Source organism: Tetrao urogallus (genome assembly GCF_951394365.1).
Source record: "Tetrao urogallus genome assembly, chromosome: 15".
Taxonomy (NCBI): domain Eukaryota; kingdom Metazoa; phylum Chordata; class Aves; order Galliformes; family Phasianidae; genus Tetrao; species Tetrao urogallus.
This window is the reverse complement of record NC_136828.1, coordinates 14,039,708-14,056,813: the sequence shown is the minus strand read 5'-3', so window position 1 is coordinate 14,056,813 and position 17,106 is coordinate 14,039,708. Positions and strand designations below refer to the sequence as shown.

The window sequence follows — 17,106 nt, the reverse complement described above, 5'->3', positions numbered from 1 at the left end:
CGGTTCTCAGGGCGCTTAGCGGCCCCCGGGTCGAGGAGGCGGCGGCCCGCGCGGAGCCGGGCCCTTTGCCGGCTCTGTTTGTCTCCGGCCCCGTTACTCCCCCCCCCCACGATTAACGTTTTTCCGCCCTTTGCTCCAGGAGCGGCCGTAAAGCGCCCGCCCAGGCCCTGGGCCCGCCCTGCGCAGAGGCGGGCAGGTGCCGGCGGCGGGGCAGGCCGCGGGCGCAGCGCCGGGCATGTGGCGGGGCCGGGAGGTCGCCCCGAAGGCCGCGAACCGCCGCCGGCCGCCCGCCATTCAATTCCCTGAGGAGAGCTCGGAGCCACGCTTCGACGGTACGCGGGGCGTCCTCGGGAGGAGCCGCGGGGAGGAAGGGGTGGGAGTGGGGGGGGGCTTCTTCTGCGTGGGGAAGGTCGGAGCACCGCGGTGCCGCCGGTGGAGAGGCGGAGCGGGAGCGGCGGCCCCGGGGCTGATGGAGGCCTGAGGCGGCCGCGGGAGCCTCGGCGGTTCGGTTCGCCTGGAGGTATTTCAAAGCATTAGTCGTGTTTAGGTCTCCGGTGAGCGCCTCGAACTTCTCGCTTAGCAGCAGCCGGTGCCTTTCTGCGAGGCCGCGCCGCGCTGAGGTGTGGGAGTGCTGCGGGCTTCGATTCAGTGTGTGGACGGCAACGTAAGGCGAGCTAACTCGGTCTGTGACTTCTCTTCATCAGAGTCGGATGTGCCGGCAGAACTGCGAGTGGCCAATGGGTCGCAGAAGTTTGTGAATTTCACTTCGACCATCCAGAACCAGCTGCTCCTGGTGTCGCTGCTGGAGCACCTGTGCCACATGTACACGCACAACCCCGTGCACTCGAGGTGCTTGTTCCGAAGTTAGTAAGAGCACTTCTTCCTTACGGCATTACGTGCCCGCGTGTTCGGCATTGCAGAGCTCTGTCAGTGAGAGGCTCCGGGCCTCATCCTGTAGGGTGACAGGAGTAGTTCTCAGGAGAGGATGAAGACTCCAAGTCAGCTTAATTGGTACCGAGGGCCTCTGTTTTCTGAAAAAATAAATAAATGAATACCACTGCAGTTGTCAGTACAAAGAACAGGCGGTTCTCTTTCAGTTAAGTCACGAGAGTTGTGTCACAGGAAGGGAAGCGAAAGCAAGGTAATTTGCTTGAGGGAGATTGTGCTTTGTGGTGATATTAAATCGGATCTGAAAACACAGATAAAGGAGGGGCTTGTTAGAAATATTTATCAAGAAGTAGCTGTGGCATTGTCTTCTCCACGTCTGCCGAAATTATGTTTTCTGAAGTCAAAGTAAGCGGTTTTGGAAGTCCCATGTTTTTCAACAGAGTCCTTTGACGTAATTCTAGAGCTTGTGTTCTTAGACGTGAGGTGTTTCTCCTGAAATCTGTTCATTTTGGTCTGTGGCTTATCTTAGGTATTTTGTTCATTTAAGCATGTATATAATGATCTCAGAAACCATCTTTCTTTTTTTTTTTTCCTTGCTATACCTGTATGTACATGTATATATACATGCTATACATTGTAGAAAATAAAAATAGCCATGTTATGTTGCTTCTATTTGAAGCATCCTATAGTAACAGCAACTCACTTTTTCGTTCTTTAAATCTGGTGTAGGCGTTTGTCACCAGGTTTTGCTATATCTTTATATTAAAAAAAAAGAACTTGCCAAAAAAAAACAACCACCACAAATAGCTCTTAGGACTGAAAAAGAAACTTTCTGTAAGAAGTGGAGGTCACCCTGTGTGGGTAAGGTCAGCCTATGTTGATAGGCCTAATTCATGATTTAAGATCATTTGAGTAAAATATTAAGGCATGGATTTTTTAACCTGTTAAACCTATATAGGTTAAAATGAAGTAATCTGCAAAGGTTGTGCTGGCTGAGACTTAGATGTTGGACAGAGGGGTTGGATCTTTACTATATAAAAGCAGAATTTACCTTGGAAAGGTAAGACTGCTCTGTACTGTGATGTGTACATACACTTAATTATAAAGACAAACTATTTTTAGAAGTGATTGGACAGGAGAAAGGAACACTGGATTTTTATCCAGTAGGAACATTATACTTGTCTATTTCATTGTATGTTAAATATTATATAGGGGGAAAAAAGTCACATCTCTACAAAGATACAGGTAAACCTATTCTGCAATCCTTTATCTCTCCGTTCTATAGAGGGCTAAGTTGGCTTTCCTATCGAAGTATAGGCTGCCCTATGTGATAGATCTATCTATCATGTCAGTAATTGAAATAATTTATAAAACACTTCTGGAATTGGGAAGGAAGAGGAAAAACTGTAGGGGCGCCAACTTACAGAAGTATTTTACCATTAGCCATATACTTACCTACTTAATGGTAAGTAATCATTAAAAATACCTGGTTGTTTTTTTCAACATTTTAAAGGCAGAGATCAACTTATACTGGTATACATCGATTATGTGTACAGTCAGTAAAATAGCAGTTATGCAAAATTTATAAATAAAGTGTAGGGGGGAGTTGGGAGGCATGGGAACGTGAGGAAAAGAGAAGAACTGAATCATCCCTAAGCTGTCTAGGCTGAACTTAAGAGGCACAAACACCATTAGGGAGACACTGCTGTCCTGGACAGACTGAGGTCTGTCTGTGATCTGATAACTGCCAGCTCTGACAGTAAGAAGACTCGAAGTATCCTGGAATTATTAGGGTTTTATTTAAGCCAATAGTAGTTGAGCACTTATGGTCCCCCCTTATGACCTGAGGGCCTTGGTTAAGGTGTGGTTACTCACAGGCTCTCTCAGGGGCCTGGGTTTGATGCAGCCTGTGCCCCTTGCTGATGGTGCAGCTGTTCCATTCCCAGTGTGCTTCTGTGGCAGATGATAGTGCTGCATTGGTAGAGTTTAAGCTGGTTTCCAAGTGGTACTGCAGCAATCGTATCTGTTTTGTGATTGTGGCTACTAAGGTCATGTTGGCCTGGGTGGATTTTTCCGGCCACTTTTCTGTTGCATGTAAGTGTCCATAACGCTCTTACTGCAAAATTCCCAGTTCCTTATAGGTTCACTTCAGCGTGCTTTATGTCCACTGAGAGATAACAGGCTGATTTTGAAGTTTCAGTACCAAAGAAAATCTTGCAAGCAAGTTGGAGATCTTGCAACTCCTAAGTGCTTGCAGTACATTTCCTGTACTGTCTTTATGGTTGCACCCATCTCCAGGATCAGTTCTTTCTGTCACAGCACTGCTTAACCTGGCTGTGCAGTATGCAGCATTTTGGTGTGGGTGATTTCTTTACTACAGTACTTAAACAAATGTGAGCTGATATGGGAATTAGAATAACATTGTAGTGCCTCTTTACTGTATGGGTGTCCTCATGCTTTGAGTTGCTCTTTTCTCTGAGAGAATGTGGTACAAAGGTAAGGAGTGAACAGGTGAATGTTTGAATGATTCACCCGCTGAGATAAGAGAGAGCAGGAAATGCGACGAAATGCATGGCAATTAGCTGCATTATGCAAAGGGATTCCCCCAGAGCAACTCTAGTTTGGGTTTAATTAGCTTTTATCCCTATGGGAAAGGCCATTGTGATAGAAGTGACTGAACGTTCAGGTTTTCAGATGCACTCTCTTTCAAATAAAGTTTGCTCATTTCAGAAAACAACTGCTTACATGGTCTTATTGGCAAGCTTTATTTAATGTGACCTTTTTCTGTTCCTTTGTGCAGTACTTCGACAGGCTTTCACGAGAACAGGTTTGCTCTCCCCTTTTGCCTTCTGTGATGAGTTTAGTACTGTAAGACTGCAGCATAATAGAGCCATTACTGAGCTAATGAAAGCAGCTAACCGACAAGTACTTAATGGGGTAAGCTTTGTTAATTTTGTTTGGCAGCATCTGCGTTTAGGGATTAACACATTGCATCTAAAGAATATTTTGTTTTGGGGTTCTTTTAATACTGGATTGGTTGTTTTCAGTAACTACAAATAGAATTCCAGTTCTGTCTTGTCTATTTGAGATGGTGTGTTCTGGACCTGTAGGTGCAAATCGATGTTTTTGAAACCAGAAATATTTCATTCTGTATTAAATAGTAGTGTGAAAAAAAGGTTTTTTTCTTTTTAAACATAGGCAAAGTGTTCTAAACATTGCTACTGCTTTTTTTGTCAGCAGGCAGGCATGCATTCTGACTTTTAACTGCTCTGGTTAACTGTACCCTTGTGTTGGGCTTCAGGCTGAGTCAGAGCAGTTTATTCATCTGTCTGCTTGAACTATGCCAGTTAATGCTGTCTTGAGCATGTTTTGGAGCCCTCGTGTTATCCTGTTGGCCAGCAGGGGTTGCTCTGAAGGGCAGCATTCTCTCCAGCAGTGACCTTAGCTGCTCACCGCTAGGGCAGTACTTCAGTTTGCTCTCGAGAATGAATGGCTGTCTGTATCTGTGAACTCGTTTTCTTCTAGGAACGCAGTTCTAGTTTCTGTTTTGATTAAGCTGTTTGTGGTAATGGCATGGTAGACCTATTGCTCTGTGTGGCATGTTTTTATGTTGGATTTTATTGTTTCATAGGAACTTGATAATGGAGATTCTCGTGCAATTGGGTATGTATTCAAAGCATTGAAAAGATACTAAACAACTTCCTCCCTAGAGTTCTGTGTGAATTTAATTCATGTGCCACACCTTGTATTTAATTTCTGAAACACAGAAAAAAGTGGAAATTTCTTGATAGTCTCTCAAAATGGTCTGATGAAATCTCCTTCAGTACGACAGCTGTCATTAATGTGGTCGTAAGGAAAACAAGAGTTACCAGGCATACATTTAAAGAAATCATTTGAATACTCGGATTAATTTGGGATGTGGATTTGAGGCACATAGTGTGCTCTCACCCTAACTGCCTGTGCTATACTGTTGCCTTTCAGTATTCAGTATGGCCATGCCACGGTATTGGGTTTTTTTCTACTTTTCATAATATAAACAGTATTTCTGGATTGCCTGTGGCATATATAATAACCTCATTGAAAGTTGTAACTTAGTTTAATGCAGCCTAATTTTTGAATAGGGAAAAAGAAGTTCTCTTGGAAGCACAGACTTCACGATACTTGAATGAATTTGATGAGATTGCAAGATTGGGAAAAGGAGGATATGGCCAAGTATACAAGGTATTCTTTTCATTTATAGCTTAACGGTTTATAGCTAGTTTTTCTTTGAAGTTTACATTTTCTGCTTAGTCTGTGCACGCCGACGTTCCAGTTGTTGCTTGAAAAGAAGGCAACTTCAATTGGAACACAAACTGTCCATCCGATGTCGAACACTGCTGAACACTTGCAGTGCACGGCCAAGTGCAGGTTCCCCAAGTGGGATAGGCCACATTTAGATGGCAGTTGTGGTCCCTCAGGTGTACTGAGAACCTGACTTGTTGGTCATCAGGGCCTATTGGCATTGTTCTGTTGATGAGATAGCTGTAGAGGGGCGTATTTCACAAAGTTTGGATTAGAAGTGTGCAGCCCTGAAAATAAGGCAAAAGTATTGAATCTTCATCCTAGACAGCTAAAGCCTCGTCCTGGTTTAACTTTCTGATAAAAGCAAGAAGTTATCCATATAGAGTGCAGAAATTAATTGATAGAAGATAGTTGTTTCTAAAGGTTTTAATAACTCACTAACTTAGACACTTCAGCAAGTAATTTTGTCGTATTGCAATTGTTTTCAGGTCAGAAACAAGTTAGATGGTCAGTTCTATGCTATTAAAAAAATCAATATTAAGAAGGCTACAAGAAGAGATTGCATGAAGGTATTATTTATTTCATTTCCTCCCATCTCTTTTAATTCCCTGTTTGCTCTAACTGATTTTGATTTAAACACTAACTGCATTACTAAATTCTCAAGCCTTCAAGAAGTATTAATTAAAAGCAGCATTTACATTTGTTAGTCTGGGTTTCCATAGATTTGACCTTATCTGTACCTAATAGAAAAAAGTGACTAAGAGATACTTAAGTACTTTCACTGTGGTATATTAGCTTGATTTTGATTATATTATCCATACATAAAAACTGTAGTTTGTTCTAAAGCTTCCAAATTTCCTCCATTTTTATAATATTATTTGTTCGATTTTTTTTTTTTTTTTTTTTTTTTTTTTCCCCCCCCCCCCCCTCAGGAATTCTTCTTTTTGTTACATTGTGGGTTTACTAAGCAGTCTAACTAAAGAACAGTCTTACTGGGTTTGGGGTTTTTTTTTTTTGTCCTCTTAGGTCCTTCGAGAAGTTAAAGTGCTGGCTGGACTGCAGCATCCTCATATTGTGGGCTATCACACTGCTTGGATGGAACAGGTTCAAACAGCTTGCCCAAAAGGAAAGTACAGCATATTGAGCAATTCTTGCTTATCTGTTACTCAGTAATGAATTTGGAAGTATGAAAGCATTAGCTTTTCTTCCGGAAGTATTTGGCAAGGATTTTAAAATTGGCTGAGGTTAAGTAAAATGCAATAAAAAGTTTTAACTCAAAATGTAGTGAGTTAAGGAGGAGAAGAATGAATGCTTGGGGATGAACCACTTCAGCTACTGGAGAACAAGTGATGAATAGGAGTAAAAAACCCACACAAACTAGGAATATTTTGAAATGTCATGGTTGTGGCAAAGTAGGGTAAATCTCCCACTATGCTCCTCTTTCTACTTAGAAAACAGTTCTGAAAACCTGAAAGAACCTAGAAGTACTTCAGAAGGGAAAAAACAATCAAAAGGCAAAAAAATCCCTGTCTCTTATTTTGCTTTCTGCAAGACTTTTAAATTTGACAAATAGAGTTCTGCAGTTACAGATAATCTGGTTTTTTTTGTTTTTTTTTTTTTTTTTTTTTTGGTACTGGTTATTATATATAGATAATATATTATACATAAAAGGAGAATTAATCTCCTTTTATGTTCATTTTACACATTCTTTGCCCCCTTCCCCCCTCCCCTTTTTTTCTTCCCACACTTTGTCCTTTGGTCCTTTTCAAACCCTAATCTGTTGGTGACTTTTCTTTCTCATTCTCTTCCGGAATGCAGCTAAATCTTTTGATCCTCACTTAGTGGGAGGTTTGCTTATCCTCTGTCTGACCTTATTGTTTTTCATGTCAGTGAATTGATTTCCAGCCTGCTATAAGCACAAAAGAAAATACTTAGTTGATAGTATAGTAAAATAGACAAGTCTTTTTAAGTCTGTGATATTGAGAATCTTGAAGGATACAACTTCTAAGTGCTAGGAATACCTTACAGGCATTTAATGTTGAAAGTGTAACAAGTGGGTATTGTGGTACTTAATGGTTTTCTGTGGCTTAGAAGACAGTTATTTTGTATTTGCTTCTGAAATGCGTGCTAAAATAAATTTATTTTTCATGTGAGTAAACAATTTTATTGAAAATTATTTCAGATATTTTCAAAACAGCAGCAAAGTGATGCAGACGGGGGTGCCTTGTGGAGTTGTTTCTTCAGCTGTGTGTTATCTTATACTTAAGGCCTTATTTTGAACTGGCTGAGTAATTAAGGATCAAAGCTGGGTGAACATGTAGAGGAACCAAATATAACACTTCCAGAGACTTCTTATAATGTTTAATTTCTTTTAAAGAAAAAGGAAGAACAGATTATTCAGGGTTGTTTCTTAGTCTGAGAAATGGCTTTTGAATTGCAAAGAGAAAGATATTTACAAATAGTGGAGTTCAGGAAGATGCTGTAGCTTAAACATTGCTTTGTAGTACGTATCTGCATGTTTTGTTTCCTGACGTACCATACCTATCTTTTCATCCAATAGATAAGACAATATTGAAGCTGCAGTCGTTACCCTTGGAACAGGAGAGTGGCAAGTAAGTATAACACACCTCAACGATAACATTTCTTTCTCTTTAATTCAAATGCTTTTATTTTTCTTTAAATAGCGTTAAAAGAGTACAGAATTCAGCACGTGTTGCTTTTTACTTTCTAATTACAACAAGGAAAAAGCATTAGTTATCCTTGTCATTGTTTCTGTTCTGATTGAGTTGAAGAATGTTGCTGGATACCCCTGCCTGCCTTGGATCTCACAATTTCAGAGTGCCTGAGTGTAGTATGGGGTTCAAGTTTGCTTCAAAAGCTTTATGGTATTTGCCAACATTGATTAATACTGCAGAGTCTTTTTAGGGCAATGGGGCCTTCTGTTTCTCAGAAGTGTTGATTAGCCTTTTTGGTAAGGAGGTGGAGTCCAATGAAAAATATTACAGTGTAATTTCCTAACTGAAAAGGAGAGAATCATCATAGTTCTACCCAGTGAATACTGTGACCTATGGCTGTGTGTGTCTGTGAGCTATCTGGGTCAGCTGCCAGAAATCCATGCTCAGGGAGAATATAAAAAGGTTGGAGCCAACACTTGGCAGTTCATGATCCTAAAGTTCTATGTGGGGAAGTAGCTGAACTCTTAACTCTGGAGTACAGTTTGCAATAAAAAATGAAGTTTTCAGAATGGTGTATTGCAAGTGCATGGCATAAAACTCTGCATTTAGATTTCTCTCTCTTTATTCTTTTCAGTGATCACTGTCACATTCAGAGTGTGGAAAGTGGTAGTTCAATTATTTTTGCTGACCTTACTTCACAAGAAGAAAAGTCTGGCGACAGTACATATCTTAGAAATCAGGATAGTGAATTGGTGCAGAATATGGATGTAAGGAATGATTTCACTAACAGCGATAGTAAGGAAATAGGTATGAAACCAAATAGATGTGAATCGCCCGTAGAACTACAAGCAGACTCTGTCAGTAGTGTTGACTGTAGATCAACTGATTTTAAAAATGATTCATCATACGGCCATCCCTGTAGTCTGGATCTAGATGCTAGTGCTGGAAGTGAGTCCTGCACTGAAGAGCGCTCTGGGAATGATGTAGCTCTCTGTGGAGGGTTCGAGGTAAGTGCAGCTCTCCTTAAGTACATCTAGCTGCTGTCTGATTTCATGAAGGCTGCAAAGGAAAATGTGGATGTTGCAGGAATTGTTTATAATGATAAATTTTAAAGGACTTTTATTAGAACCGAAAGTATTGACTCTTATTACTTTGAGTAATTACAAGGAAAACGACCAGAGGAGCAATGTGTATGTGGCAAAACTCACATACAGAAAAGTCTCTGTGTTAGTCATTCGGGGTCCTTTTGATGTGCTTACATGAGTAAAAAGTGCTACTCCTGTGTTTCTGAGAAAGAAAACAAACCAACAGACTTGAACATTTTCAATATTCAGCAACAGCAGCTAGTTTAGATATTGGTAAAAGTGCCTGGGTGTGTGATGCTGACCCTGTCCAGCGTGAGATTACACGTGAGAGGGAAGGAATGACCACTCTGCTTACGCCTCTTAAACTCTGTTGGCGTTTTACCCCTGCAGTGTTTTGTACAATGCAGACAGCTCAGGAATGTTTCAAGCCTTTGCTGTCAGTTGCAGTTCCCTTGTGAAAGAAATCTCAGGTTTTAAAGGTGTCTGAGTTGTCCAGATTTTCAAATGAGCACATGCATTGTCTGAGAATGACTTTACATGTTTGTGTAAATACAGTTCCATATCAACAGGTTGACTTTTCTTGTTTTCTTTCTGTTTACGCTATTAAGTCAGAATGAACCTCCATGCAGTAATTCTAACTGCTTTTATAGTCTCATTTGAATCTTTAAATATATATAATAAATCTAGCTGGCTGTTCTGTTAGCTTTGGTCTTATAACAATTGCTAAAATTTGAGGAAGAACAGCAGCAACAAAATCAAAGCCCAAACTAGATAGCAGTAGTACTGTATCTGTTGTCATTTTGGTAACTGAATTTTGGCTTAAGATAAATTTAGTTTCTGTTGCCTTTAAAGAAGATAAGTAAGGTGATGCTGTTCATTACATCAGCAGTACCATGTTTTGCTGTTAGGTGGAGTATCGTTTGATGCTTTATATACAGATGCAACTGTGTGAACTGTCCTTGTGGGACTGGATTGCTGCCCGTAACAGAAGGTGCAGTGAGAAAACAGAGGATGCTGCTGGTAAGATTCATAGCTGTTTTTAAAGTTTCCTTGCTATAAAGCAAATAGTGACCTTTTCTCAATTAGAAGTCCATCTGCAGGATGTTTTAATTCAGCAGCTTATAGTATGGATCTTCTTAATTGGATTCTTTATTCCTTTCATCCAATAGCTGCTAGTATTGAACCTTCATATGATAGATGTTGTTAAAAGAGATTCAAGTTCGTGAGCTTCAGACAGCTCTGAAAAAGAATGAATGTATGCCAGAGCCGTACTTGTTACCAACACAGAGCTCTCTGTGGGTGATGCTTGCTTGGAGCAGTTTTTAAATGAGAGACTCTGCTCTTTGTCAGAAAGTTGTTTAAGCAGTAGTTTTTTTTTTTCTTCGTTCAAAGCAGATTGGCAGAATTCCAGTCAGAGACAAATGGACAGGTAGTGAATGCAGGTACTTCAGAGTTGTGATCATTAAATTCATAATCGTACAACTGTGCGGTGGGACTTGGAGAAACCTGCATGCAGATGCAGTGATGTTCCAGGAACCGACCTGCATTCTGAGCTTAGTGACTTTCTAGGGTTTCAAAATACTTTCTTAGGAGAACTGTGGGAAATGCCATCTTTTAAACCGTGCTCGTTCCATTAAATTTTTTTTCCATATCATAAATAAACTGGTTTCAGTAAGACATAGTAACATAAACTTAAATATCTCATCAAAATTTAGCCAAATAATGTATATTCTAAATTGCTTCAAGGTCCATACCATCTTGTGGATGTCAGCTGGACAATGAAAATTTTTGAAGAGTTATTAGAAGGAGTGTGCTATATCCACAGCATGGGAGTGATGCATCGAGACATTAAAGTAAGTTTGTTAGGCTATCACTTGAGGCTAAAGAAAACAAGGGTAGCTTTTGTGATGGGAGGAAAAAAAACAGCTTCACAACTTTTGAGGGGATTTGGGCTCTTAAATTTAGCTCTGTTGTAGATGAAAAATAAACTCTGGGCAGCCTGGTCTGGTATTAAATGGGGAGGTTGGTGGCCCTGCCTGTGGCAGTGGGGTTGGAGATTCATGATTCTTGAGGTCCCTTCCAACCCTGGCCATTCTGTGATATGTTCAGATTATAGTTTTTTTTTTCTCCTTAAGTTTTCCCTCATTTGCAAATTAATTCCTATCTTTCAGAATAGTTCTGGTCTCATGTAAGGGACTCAGACTGTAGGTGATTTCGATGAAGGAATTAAAAGTTTATTTTAATTGCTATTAAATGTAGTGAAGATCAGACTTAGAAAAATACACTTTGAATGGATTGCAGTAGATGCTTTTTGTGTGTTCCTTCGTTGTGTTTTTTGTGTGTGTGGCTTTTTCTTTTTTTTTGAACTTTAATCATAAGAGTAGTTTTAACTTACAGGCTAGCTTAAATGTGAAGTGTAGGTTGACTACACCTTGCTTTTTTCCCCCCTCACTCCTGCTTAACCTCGCGTAATCCACTAACAGTGAAGTGAGTGTGTATTCTGCTCTGCTTCCTTCAGAAGCTTTCTGCACAAAGAGATGGCAGCTCTTTGAGGAGATCAGTGTAAATACTACCTTGGTAATTAAAACTCTGCAAATGAAAATTTGGAGCTGCTTCAGAAAACACAACATTAATCTTCATTCTGGATCAATTTTAATTTCTCTAAGGCTGTTCAGGGTTTACAGTATTTCGGTTTGCTTTCCCGTTCAGTGTCATCACAGGTGAGTTTTCCTACATTCTGATAGCTGTATAATGAATTCCATACAGTTGCTGGAAGCCTGGTTTTGAGCCAGTACTTGCTGTTCTCTCCGTATATTCTTCTAACAGTGATCTTGCAGATATCCTCCAGGGACAGTAATTTCTGCGATAATGTTAGGAGGAAGTCCTTCAGCTTTTGGAATTCTGAGAACAGAAGGCCAGTGGGTAGATTTCCTTGATTATCTCTTAACTTCAGTGGATATGAGAATCCCAGCAACTTGTTCAGCAGTGCTCTGTCTTTTAAATGTGATCTCTTTTGAAGAAAAAGAAAGACTGGAGATTGCCCATCTCTTGTTAGACTGTTCATGTCTGCTTTATACTCCAACAGGAGATGGACTATTTCCCTTCTACCCCCTGAGCAGGCCTCGTGCACAGCTGTTCGTCCTTCATGATCCTGGATATTTACATTGGCTCCGTTACTTAATAGTAAAGAGATGCAGTCTATGTTGACACCTAAAATTCTGCTTGCTTTGGATGATGCTGCACACACTGCAATGTGGAGGGCAGTTCTGCCACAAGTTGTAATAGTAGAATTGGTGTTTGCTCCAGATGCAATTAAAGTTGCTGTTGCCTCTGCATTCAGTGACCCTGCAGCTATGTGAAGAGGCATCCAGCCAGATTTGGCTGCGTCCTTTGTGTTGAGACAGTATTCAAAAAGAATGGATGTAGGTGGAAAGCCATCATCAGACTGTTGACTTGAGTGTACCAGGTGGTCACAGTTGCAGTGACTCATTTCAGGCTTTATCTGGTGTTTTGCATTGTGCAAGATAGAGACACTCTTCTGTGTTACTCTGTGAAGCCGGCCGACTTCTCTGAGATTTGCCTCAAGTGGGCATCGCAGCTCTGCAGGCACCGGGCAAGTTGAGTAGGAGATGAAGTGCTGTGTAGCCTCTGGTTATTTCTGTAACATAAAACATAGCTTCAAGTTAGTTCATTTTTACTGAGAAAAAAATACTTCTGGACTGGTGGAGTGTAACGCAGTAAGGTCACAAAACAGAGCAAGCTCCATGGATGGCTATGACCGAAGAGCAGCTGGATCGTTAACTTATTTTTGTTAATCACTGCTCCCATGTGCTTAGCAGGAATGCAACAAATGGTGTTATACTTAGATTTCCCCCTGTATTTCCCAGTTTTATAGCATGGAAATGTGTCAATATAGTTTGATTTCAGGTCAGTGAAAGTCACAGTAGAATCATAAGCAGGCAGAAGTTCCAGTGGATCTGTGATACAATCTAGCAGTGCTTCTGGATGTGTGGATAGCAGTTTGTTATGGGTCAGTTCTGTCATCAGATTTATTGCAAAGCAGCAGTATTAAGCAGCTTCTAGGACAAACTTGTCACTCATGACTCCATTAACTTGTTACTGATTCTTGCCTCTTTTTCTCTATTCGGATCAGGAAATGTTGTTTTAAAAATTACCATGATAAGTTTTCAGTTTCAGCAGTATAGTCAACAATAATGAGTCTGAGTCAACAGGTACTGCTTCTGTTTTTGGTTGCTGTTTACACAAATTACAGACTGAGTAGTATTTCCTACTCACTCTTTCCATTCTATGTTTGATTTAATAGATCTGTTTTAAACCTAACAGGTTGTCTTATGTTTTATAGTTAAAAACCTAACAGGTTGTCTTATGTTTTATATTTAGTGATTCCTTGAATCAAAGACATTGCAAATTTTCAACATTCTTGTCAACTGTTTCTGCACGTCATTCCACTTCTCTTATGTGTTATTCCAACCAGGGATGTTCTGTGTTTCTATAATTGTATTTGAGATGAGAGGCAGTATTGGAGGTGACAGTTCATTAATCTGTACAGGACTGTGTAATGTTTTCTTCTTCATCTCCCCTACCCTCTCCAAAGGAGAAAAAAAAAAAAAAAAAAAAGTTGGTGATGTGCATTTTGCTTCATGAAGCAGCAATGAGCATCAAATTGCTGTTTTTAGGGCTGTTACCACTCTTGAACAGTAAATCAGCTCAGAGATAGTTGTTGTGTGTGTAAAATTGATTTTCCTTTTATTTGCATTGTAATGTTTATTTGCACTGAATTCCTTTTGCCTGTTAAGACTTGCAAGATCCTTTTATGATTCTTGGCATTCAGACCTCGTCTTTATTTCTCTGCCAGCAAACTTTATCTCACTGTTCACCCTTTTTCTACATCATTTATGAATACGTTGTTCAGTGAGTTCCTGGCACGGCTCAATAAAACAATTGCTTGTTGATATCCTCCACTGTGAAAGCTTCACTGTGACCATTTGTCCTGATCCTTTCTTTCACGGCTTCAAACAGGTTACTTTCTGTAGGAACCTTTCCTGTTGCCTCACTGCAGCTCAGATCAGGGAGGGTCCTGACAGATTCTTTCTGAAATTCCTGTTACTCTGATCCTTCAGAGAAACGTGAGACGTGGAGGCCTGTGCTGTGAGCTGGGAGTCCCCAGGGGCTTCTCCCCAGAGTAACACTTATTTATGCTTGCAGTTCCAGTGGCCTCTTTATGATTTTATGAAGACTTATGAGTCTGATCTTATTAGGAACCACAATCATTTAATGTTTCTTTATATTTTTTTTTGAATTTAAAAATAAATAAATACATATCAATAACACATGGAGTGTTACCTGGAGGGAGAGCAGGTCTGTGAGGTGGGGGTCTTTCCAAGCACTCGCTATTTGCTAACAGATGGTAAAGCTTTAACTCCCGCCATTTTCCATCATGATTTCACGTAGCTCTTCACAGCACAAACTGTGTCCTCTGCCCTCTCAAGAACACAGGGCAAGCACAGGCGGTGGCAGCGCTGCTGGCTGTCTTGCTTACTCTGCTACTGGCAGACAAGGGAGTTACAGTTTTTGTAATGACAATCCGTAATCAGAACTGAAAGGTTTGATCTCTTTCCTTTGAGCAGTGCCTTTCTTTGTGATGTTTTGGTCTGCCTGATTCTAGAACAGCTGTGAAGTAATTGTGCTATTCTGAAAGTATTGCAAAAGCAGCAAAAGTTTTAAAAACTGTAGAAAGGCTTCTGCTCTGTTTGCTGTGTTGCTAGAGCTGATCATTTAGTAGAAGAAAAGTCTGTATGAAGCAACATTGTTTGCAGTTCTCATTGCAGTGCACTAAGTTCAGAAACTGCTGCAGAGTAAGTAAAGAACAGTAATTGGATGTTGTTTTCTTTTAAGTGGCAAGTATTCCTTCGCCCTGCACACATGCTGCTAACGCATCTCAGCTGTGCTTGTGCAGCTGAAATAAATGGACAACTCGTTCAGTGTTTCTGCAGGCAGTACTCCACTCAGCAGCCTCAGCAACTGCTTCCATTCCAGCTTTCCAAGAAAAACACTTGGCACTTTGCAGCTGTGCTTGTCATTTAGAGGACTCTTGTTTTATGTGAGGTCTTGCCCAGTGATCTCAGTACTGATTTCTGCTACTTAGGTCTCACTTGCTGTGCACTCTTGCCTGTTAACATTAGTGTTCTGAAAAACTGCCATTTCCTGCTGAGAAGTACATTATCTTTTAGCTAAACCTTTTTTTTCCCTGTTTTTCTTTTCTTTTTTTTCCTGGATCCTTCGTAAGTAGTCTTTCTGCCCAAATGGTGGTGAATATTTGAAACACTCTGACTATTTTCTTCTATCTCACTAATGAAAGTATGAAAGAATCATTGTCCTACACATCTGAATGACTGGATGCAACAGGTTTTGAAACAGCTGAATGCAACTTCAGCAATTCATAATCCTTTATATAGATATCTTAATACTTCATACTGTCTTATTTTGTAGCCCAGAAATATATTTTTGCATGGATCAGATCATCAAGTTAAAATAGGAGATTTTGGATTAGCCTGCCAAGACCTCCTTTGGGATGATGCAGACCAGTGGTTTCACACAGGAAGGATAAATGGTAAGAGCAGAAATCTTTGTAGGTTTCAATGTTTTAAGTTTCTAGCATATTTAAGACATTAATAAGTCTAAACTCATGTTCTAAAGGACTGACACATACCTCAGGTGTGGGGACTTGCCTATATGCTTCCCCAGAACAGCTGCAGGGGTCTGACTACGACTTCAAGGTAGGTTTTGTTTTTTACCCCTCCTCTATGAACACATTTAAATGCTATTATCTGATTAGTGCTGATATTCAGATTGTCCAGGGTAACACTTTATGTCTACCTGCATAACCTGAAATGTTACGCAGGTAACTATACTGAAACTATATGCTTAATGTTAATAGCATCACTCATCTGAAAATAAAGTCTGACAGTAAAATGATTCTTATTTCTGTAAGGCATACGTAGGACATACTATAGGAATAAAGCATAAGCTTCTCAGTGATGTCATTGTTGGTTAAAAACAATTTTTATTTGTTTATTTTTTTAAAATCCAACTTTTTCTTTTTTCCAACAATTTGGTCAATTACTGTTACTCCCATTTTTTGCTGAAACAGACTTCAGCTTTGCCTGCTAAATACAGAAGTTGTGTTTCTGAGATCATTTTGAAGAATCTGTATGGATTTGAATTTGAGTTGCTTCAGTAGTGCCACAGAACTTTTCTTATCCTGAAACTTTGTCATAAGCCTCACTGCAGCATTTGTGAGATGAAATCTGGTTGGTCCTTTGAAGTAGAAATTATCCCAGAACTTTTTCTTCGCCCTTTTTCAGTCAGACATGTATAGCTTGGGTGTTATCCTGCTGGAACTCTTCCAGCCATTTGGAACAGAAATGGAAAGAGCAGAAGTTATAACAAACGTAAGGAATGGCCACATTCCTCGTAACTTCTACAAGAAATGGCCTGTTCAAGCCAAGTATGTGAAACTTCTCACCAGTCAGGTATCCACAGAAAGACCAAGTGCTGCTCAGCTTCGTGAAAGTGAGCTGTTTCGTACCACAGAACACGTAAGTACTGCCAACATCAGCCTTCAGGATAAAAAATATCAAAGCTAAATTGCTTTGTAACAATCTCCTTACCTTTCCTGTCTTGTTGTGCCTATTTAAAAAAACTTAAAGAGAATTGCGTGATTGAGATCTTTATTCCCTGTTAGAATATTTAGGCAACTGTTTCCAGCTCTTTTAAAGGAGAAAAAGCCAATAAGTGCAGGTAACTTAAGACTGGACACTTGATTTACAGGCAGATGGAGGTTTTTTGTCAGCTCTGCAGTCTTTGTTACAGTTATCCCTTTCCTTGCCACTAAGATCTGTGCTGCAGAATCTTATTTGTAGTTGACTACAGATGTGCCAATAGACTGATGAGGATTTATCCCTGCCTGTAAATAAATCAGCTGTCTCGCATCTCCAGGTTATTTCTAATCTACAGCAAAAGGTGAGAGAGCAAGAAGAAGAAATAGAAAAGCTGAAAGAGAAACTAAGACTGCTTTCCTCTGGACAAGATGAACATATGAAACAAGGTTCTCCAGTTTAAGTACAGGAAGAACACAACTACTGTATGTTAAGTTA

General features: G+C 40.1%; 1 protein-coding gene across 1 annotated transcript; it reads left to right on the top strand.

Annotated features, from left to right (window-relative positions):
• Window positions 1–235: 235 nt before the first annotated feature.
• EIF2AK1 (eukaryotic translation initiation factor 2 alpha kinase 1) lies at window positions 236–17,071 on the top strand (the record flags this gene model as incomplete). The annotated part of the gene is made up of 15 exons (XM_079542750.1): window positions 236–332; window positions 705–863; window positions 3,689–3,825; window positions 4,520–4,551; window positions 5,010–5,109; window positions 5,658–5,738; window positions 6,196–6,295; window positions 7,730–7,781; window positions 8,479–8,851; window positions 9,838–9,949; window positions 10,676–10,782; window positions 15,440–15,560; window positions 15,647–15,726; window positions 16,315–16,548; window positions 16,949–17,071. The coding sequence occupies 15 exons, from the start codon at window positions 236–238 to the stop codon at window positions 17,069–17,071; spliced, it is 1,908 nt and encodes a 635-aa protein (XP_079398876.1).
• Between the last annotated feature and the right edge of the window lie 35 nt (window positions 17,072–17,106).